The 7,018-nt window shown below is 40.4% G+C and overlaps 1 protein-coding gene across 3 annotated transcripts in view; it reads right to left on the bottom strand.

Moving 5' to 3' along the window:
• Positions 1–4,198: 4,198 nt before the first annotated feature.
• LOC134438250 (beta-1,4 N-acetylgalactosaminyltransferase 1-like) overlaps positions 4,199–7,018 on the bottom strand; it is a 28,408-nt gene continuing 25,588 nt past the window's right edge. For all 3 annotated transcript variants that reach the window (XM_063187767.1, XM_063187774.1, XM_063187783.1), the window contains one exon: positions 4,199–6,653. In XM_063187767.1, coding sequence (XP_063043837.1) covers positions 6,466–6,653 — 188 coding nt within the window. In that variant the 3' untranslated portion in view covers positions 4,199–6,465. The remainder of the gene's footprint in view (positions 6,654–7,018) is intronic.

Below are 7,018 nucleotides of genomic sequence, written 5' to 3'. Positions count from 1 at the left end.
AGGCCTACTGACAATGCCGTGTGAGGAATTCAGTGAAAACATTACGCCTGTACTTTTTTAAGACGACATTGCAAACGTAAAATGTTTTGCCCCTACCGTGGCCTAGTGGTAGAGCACTGGCTTATTACGGCAACAACCTCAGTTCGAATCCGGCTGGGGTTATTAGTCAGTCCTTTCCCATATCGTTTCCTGTCAGTATCCTGACTCAAATAGGCCTAATATAAATAACAAAAGCCCTAACAAATCTTCCAAAATGTACCCATGTTCACTGTTGACAGAATATTAAATTAGTTGTGCTCAAGTCATTGACAACCATCCATAGCCTTTACAGCTGTTACTTAAGGATTACATTTAATATAGCACATTTCCACTCATTTGAGCACTCAAATCACTTTAGAACAAGAGAAGTTGTAGCATGTGTCACCCATCCAACAAAGAGGAATGAAGTCTCAATGGGGTCACTGTGGCGCAGCGCGCTAAGCCCCCCACATTTGGGCTTACATTGCCCACGGGGACCCCGGTTCAACACTGGTTGTGGTCATTTCCCAACCCTGCCCCATCTCTCTCTCCCAGCCATTTCCTGTCTATTCTCACACTGTCCTATAATAATAAAGGTCAAAAAGCCCCCCAAAAAAGACTGATCTCAATGGCTGTGATTTTCCATTGAACCCATTCTTTCTCCAATAGTCTTATCTCCTAAAGCAGTAACTCTCAAACTATGGGCCAGTATTCCAACACTAACAGTATCAATATCATTGACTAAAAATCAAAATCATAGTTTTGTGTGAGTTGCTGTTGATTTATTTCAGTTCAATGTTGTTTATTGGGTCAGAGGTGGGCCCTGAACATTTGTGAAAATTTCATGTGGGCCCCAATTTGGAAAAGGTTGGGAACCCCTGTTCTAAAGGGACATTGCTGCCACATGATTGCAGTTTAGAGTCTTATATCATAAGAATTCCCTAAGAAACGTCTTTTGAATTGCCTCTATCCTATCATTTGTCTGGTTACAAAACAAACTCAAACAACAAAGCCTACATGCCATGCTTGCCCTGGTTATAATTATATAATATGGCAGGACTATGAAATTTTGAATTTCATTTGGACCACATTTCAAAGCCAAGAACTTGAGTTGGGCTGCACATTTTGCAGCATCCAGAAACACGTGGTAATGTTCCTTTTCAAATCAGTACAAACAATTTGACCAAACCTTAAACTTAACAACATTGAACGTTTAATGTACAAGACAAGCAAGTGATTCCCAGGAAAATCATGACTTGTACTGCAGCATCAAAACGGCAATGTACTGTATATTGCTTGAGCTGGGATGCCACAGCTGGGCCATGAGTGGGCCGAATGTGGCACTCAGGCTGACTACTGAATAGACCTGACCTATGAGGTGACATGGGGCCACAGTCTGAAGGACGCTGGGGTGACATTCGGGCACGTATCAATGTGAAATACCATGAAAAATACGAGGAAAATTTGATTTTTTTTGTCTTCGGCTGGTTACTGGAAAAAACTTAAACTTAATAAAAATCTGCAGATTTTTTATCCATTATCTTATCCATTATGTCTTAGTGTTAATGATAATACGTTAAATAAGGAACGGTCAAAGACAAGTGTATTTTAAAAGTCGTGAATTTTGACCTGTAAGGCAATCATACAAAATAATAATTTTAAAAACCCATGAGGAAAAAACATGTGTTTAGATTTTGCATTGAAGACCTGAAAGAAAAAAAAAGATCACATCAAAAGAACTGTTGTAATCATTCCTCCTGTCCTTTCCTCCAGAATATGCCTCAGTGAAGCCCCTCCTCTGTGGAGAAAACAAGTTTCCCTTGCCGTCAAGCAGCACAGGGGCTTTTCCCCATTTCCACTTCATTGCAAATGTGAGAACGTGAGAATTGAATGCGAGAATTATTTTGGCAAGATGCTGAATAAGAACTTTGCAGGCTGGAGGAAAGGAGGAGATGAAATACAATGGCTTGCGGCCTACTAAAGCAGTGGTTTTCAAAGTGGGGGCTGGGGACCCCTGGGGGGCCACGAGGGGATGCCAGGAGGACCGTGGCAGGTTGGCAGGAAAAATATAGCAAAATAAATTAATAATCTAATACTTTGAAAATCTTAAGAAGCCAACATAAACAAAAATAAGCTAAACAATCTTCTTTACAATGTAGTCTATTATGCTTTCTGTAGCACTCTGCCGCCCCCTAGCAGTCATGACCTTCAACTGACAAAAAAGCACCATCGCTTCTAAAAACAAATCACGAGGTGAGTCGTGGGGAAAAAAGGGGGTGGGGAGATAAATATTATTATTACTCCTTAGCAGCTATTAGAAACAGAACAAAAGTTTCATACTTCACATATTCCGCTATTTATTTTCTTTCTCTTTTATATTTACATTTCAATAAAACTTAATACTTAATGCTTAGTACTTAATGCCCTCATTATCTTTAACATCATCAGCTTTACATGCATTTGAAGAGTTTATGTGTAAAACTGTGTATATGCAATTTTTGACTTCTGCATTTGATTTTTGAAAATGACTGTTCAGAGGTCCACCTATGTGTGAATTCTTGCCATTCCGATATTTTGAGAACATACTTTGTCAATCTATATAAAATGCATTTTGTGATGCAATGCAATGGAATGCCCAATAAACTCTTCATTTATTCCTGCACCCCAACCCCCTCCCAGTCATGCTGAAATCAAACAATGTAGTGTTTCAGCATATTCACTAAACAGACTCACTGAGTCGATGAGTTTTGACAAAAAGCTAGGTCTAGTTAAAATCTTTCAGAGAACATTTTCTGCAGACATTTTTGTGGGACATTTTTTCCCACTTTTTGTCAAAAAACAAGGCTATCTGAACAAATCCTGATTGTCTCATTACTAACTTTGCTTCTACCATTTTCAGTTAATGTCATTAGTGCAGTTGTGTTTTATTAAATTAAGATGGATTCCTGCACCTCCAGCTCAAGCTAATATCGTTTTTGTTCTCCTGTGTTTTGTTGTCCTTGGTGAAAGACCCAGAACACTACATGGGTGGTTATATATTTTAAAAAGTTGTCACAGGCTTCATTGTCTCTCTCCATGCCTGGTGGACCGGTCTTGGCTGAAAATGCCTGACCAGATATTATCTATGCCGTGGCGCTATGCCCAAGCAAGCGTAACCCGCCAATAACCCAAACAAGATGTTATCTATGCCATTTACAGTCATCTTTACAATGCAGTCTAATACGCTTTCTGTAGTACTTGTATGGGTTTAGGAACGCATCAACTTGTGAAACCGGGTGCGCAGAAAAAATAGCATGTCACGGCCCATGGCAGGGGGGCCTTGGCTGGAATCTATAGGTATCTGGGGGGCCTTGTCATGGTAAAGTTTGGGAAACACTGGCCTAAGCATAGAGGTAGAAAATAACACTACAGGTGACCCCGCCCTAACCTGATTCTCACTCGATGCTGTGCGAGCTCACGAAGTGTAACGAAGATGCACGAAGCACTAGGGGTCTCGCGAGAGCCAGGCTAACCCCGCCCCCCCTTTTACTGCAATCTGTAGCAGCCATTATCTGTAGGAAGATAAGAGAAATGGAAATTAACGGAGAACGAGGCTCACCTCTGTCAAAAATGGCTTAATCATGTGAAAATGTCCATCAACACACTATACAAGGACAATAGTTGAAGTGTGTTGCTAACTATGTTCATAAAAGATATTATTTGATTTTTAAATGTATTTTATCGACTCATATGATTTAAGTAGATATTTAGCCTGACATTTCAAATCTGGTCTTTGATTAATGTGTTACTTCATATTCAAACAGTTTTAGTCAATTTTTTGACAGGGGTGGGCGTGTTCTCCATTGACTTGCATTGCCTGAAGGTACCTACAATACCTACGGAAGTTGGGAAGCTCCATCTGCCATTTCCCAGTGCTGTCGCAAATTGCTGTGTCCTAGTGTTATTTTCTACCTCTATGGGCCTAAGGCTCCCATCTTGCACTGCACTGCCTTTGACCAACTGCAGACCTCTGCCGCCCTTTAGCAGTCATGACCTTCAACTGACAAAAAAAGCACCATCGCTTCTAAAAACACAATTCACAATGTTGAGGTGAGTCGTGGGGAAAAAAGTAGGGAGCTCAGAAGATAAATATTATTATTACTCCTTAGCAGCTATTAGAAACAGAGCAAAAGTTTCATCCTTCACATATTCCGTTATTTATTTTCTTTCTCTTTTACATTTACATTGCACTAAAATACATTTAAAACAACTTTTGACTACAGTACTGAATGCGCTCATTAGCTTTAACATCATCAGCTTTACATGCATTTGAAGAGTTTATGTGTGTAAAACTGTGTATATACAATTTTTGACTTTGCATTTTATTATTGAAAATGACTGTTCAGAGGTCCTATCACCTAGGCCCTATGTGTGAAGTGCATTTTGTGATGCAATGCAATGGAATGCCCAATAAAAAAATGTCAATTTCCCATCATTTTACAAAATGTAGATACACCGTTTTGCAAATAAACTCTTCATTTATTCCTGCATTACATTTATGACTAGGGGCCTACACCAACCCCAAACCCCCTCCCAGTCATTCTGAAATCAAACAACGTAGTGTTTCAACGTTTTACAGTAGTAAATGATCAACAATGGCTTATCATATTCAAAATATTTCACCTGAGCCAGTTATGGTTGTACAACACTTCATATGAGAAGAGGATGAAAATGAGGTTGGACGGTCACAGACTGGGAAGTGGCAGTGCGAGTAGTATCAAGCCAATCGAGATCCGTCAATCATTACACATGCTGCGCTCAACTCGAAATGTAGCCTAGCAGAATGTCTAAACAATGAAAACATAACAATGCCATCTATAAATACACACCATGCATGTGAGCTACAATATGTTATCTATGCCGTGGCGATATGCGCAAGCAAAGCGTAATCCGCCAAAAATCCAAACAAGATGTTATCTATAGCCTGGGAACTCCCTACTGCCTTTAGTTCTACACAATCGTTCCAATCTGAAATACTAATCTCAGTTGTGATTAGGTCTGGTGGTAACCAAAGTGTCTATGCCATTTACAGCAGTTTTCTGTGCTTTTCATTGGGAAAATAAGCTTTTAGATATGGGATGCTTTTTAAAGAATAAATAGCCTACTTCTATGTACATTGTTATATTACATGTAGGCTGCCTTAATTTACACGTGATTGCCAAATGAGGGGGTATTGCAGTTTTATATTTGACTAAATGTCCACACCATGTTGTAAGCAGCAGTGGAAGATTATGGACACGCCTGCATTTGCCTAAAGGTCACTGAATGGAATGCTGTTCGATTCGCACCATTCACCTGAATGGCCGACGGAGAAGGCACAGGGTGTGGTGGTTGGTGCAGCAGCCAAGAGATAGCACAGGGTGTGGTGGCAGAGTTGCCAGATTGGGCAGTTGCCCGCCCAATTGGGCTACTGGAGATGGCCGTCCCGCGGTAAAAACTGAAAAAATTGGTCATTTGGCGTTTTTTTAAAAAGTCGTTTTGTGCCCATAGAAACCAATGCAATTTGTTGAAATTGGGCGGAATTTAGCACATTTTGGCGGTTTTTGAGAACCTGTTGGGCGGGTTTTGATCAGACAAATCTGGCAACACTGGTGGTTGGTGCAGCCAGGAGACAGAGTGGTGGTTGGTGCTGCATGCAAACTGGATCAACCACAGCTCATCCTGGAGCAGCGTTGGAAGCAGCAATGGAAAGTGTCCATATAGTTTAATGCAAGATTACTGTAGCTGGTTGTGTGAGAAACACACCCCATGCGGAAAAAAACAGTTAAGAACTTATATAAATTATTTATAGAAAATATAGCCTATGTATATGCCAGGTATGATTTACTAATGAAAGTGTCCCCTTTTGGTGTTTTCTCATACAGAATTACTATAGGCCTATGAACAAAACATTAGTCTATATGGCGCATACAAAGAAAGTAATTGTATCATTCATACACATGATCTGTTAATGCCGTGTACAATTTGTAGTTTATTCATACTAGTTTCACCTAATAATTCTGTATGAGAAAACACCAAAAGGGGTCACTTTCCGGAGTAAATTCCACAAAAAGAAGGTATATCTATTTTCACTGTCATATAAAAATATTTTAGAATCTGAAAAATGAATTAAAAAAAAACTTGTGTACAATTTTACAACATATTTTCCATATGGGACACCAGGATACAGATTAGACAAAAAACAAACAAAACAAATGTAAAATGGCGGACAAAGGAGAAGATCCCCCTTTTCATGTCTGAAAAGTGCAATTTTCCCAGTCATAATGATGTACTTAGAATTCGATGGTAGTGCTTAGGATTTGTTAAAAAGGTAATATTTGTGAAAGGGCAGCATGATTTCTGGACATTGAATACTAAAAATATTACACAGTGCATCTTTTTATAGTAATACATGCATCGTCTGTCTGCTCAATACCCAACACACTTCAGGTGATTCTTAAAGTAATACAGGCGTAGTCTGGCACTGGTGTCGTCGTTGTTCTGATTGCGGAACTTGATGTACTCGGCGGTGCGCTCGCGATTCGGATGGCCGACCACCAGCTCTGGATGTCCACAGGATGCCACCAGCAGGTGACCAAGGCCATCCGTGAAGAACTCTGACACACACACACACACACACACACACAAACACGCACACACACACACACACACAACACACACACACACACGCACACGCACACGCGCACACACACACACACACACACACACACACACACACAGAATTACAGGAAGTTAGTGGGGGAGAGAGATCGGGAAGGAATCGAACCAAGGCACATTAGCCCACTGTGGCACGGCACCATCATCTGATACAGTATCTCTCTCTCTCTCTCTCTCTCTCTCTCTCTCTCTCTCTCTCTCTCTCTCTCTCTCTGATTTTTTTTGTTTTTGAGAGAGAGAGAGAGAGAGAGAGAGAGAGAGAGAGCAGTGACAAAGCAGGAGTGTGTTTCTCAAAAACAGTTGT

Source organism: Engraulis encrasicolus, chromosome 2 (assembly GCF_034702125.1).
Source record: "Engraulis encrasicolus isolate BLACKSEA-1 chromosome 2, IST_EnEncr_1.0, whole genome shotgun sequence".
In the NCBI taxonomy this organism is placed as follows: domain Eukaryota; kingdom Metazoa; phylum Chordata; class Actinopteri; order Clupeiformes; family Engraulidae; genus Engraulis; species Engraulis encrasicolus.
The sequence above is the reverse complement of the archived record's forward strand: the minus strand, read 5'-3'. Positions and strand labels throughout refer to the sequence as shown.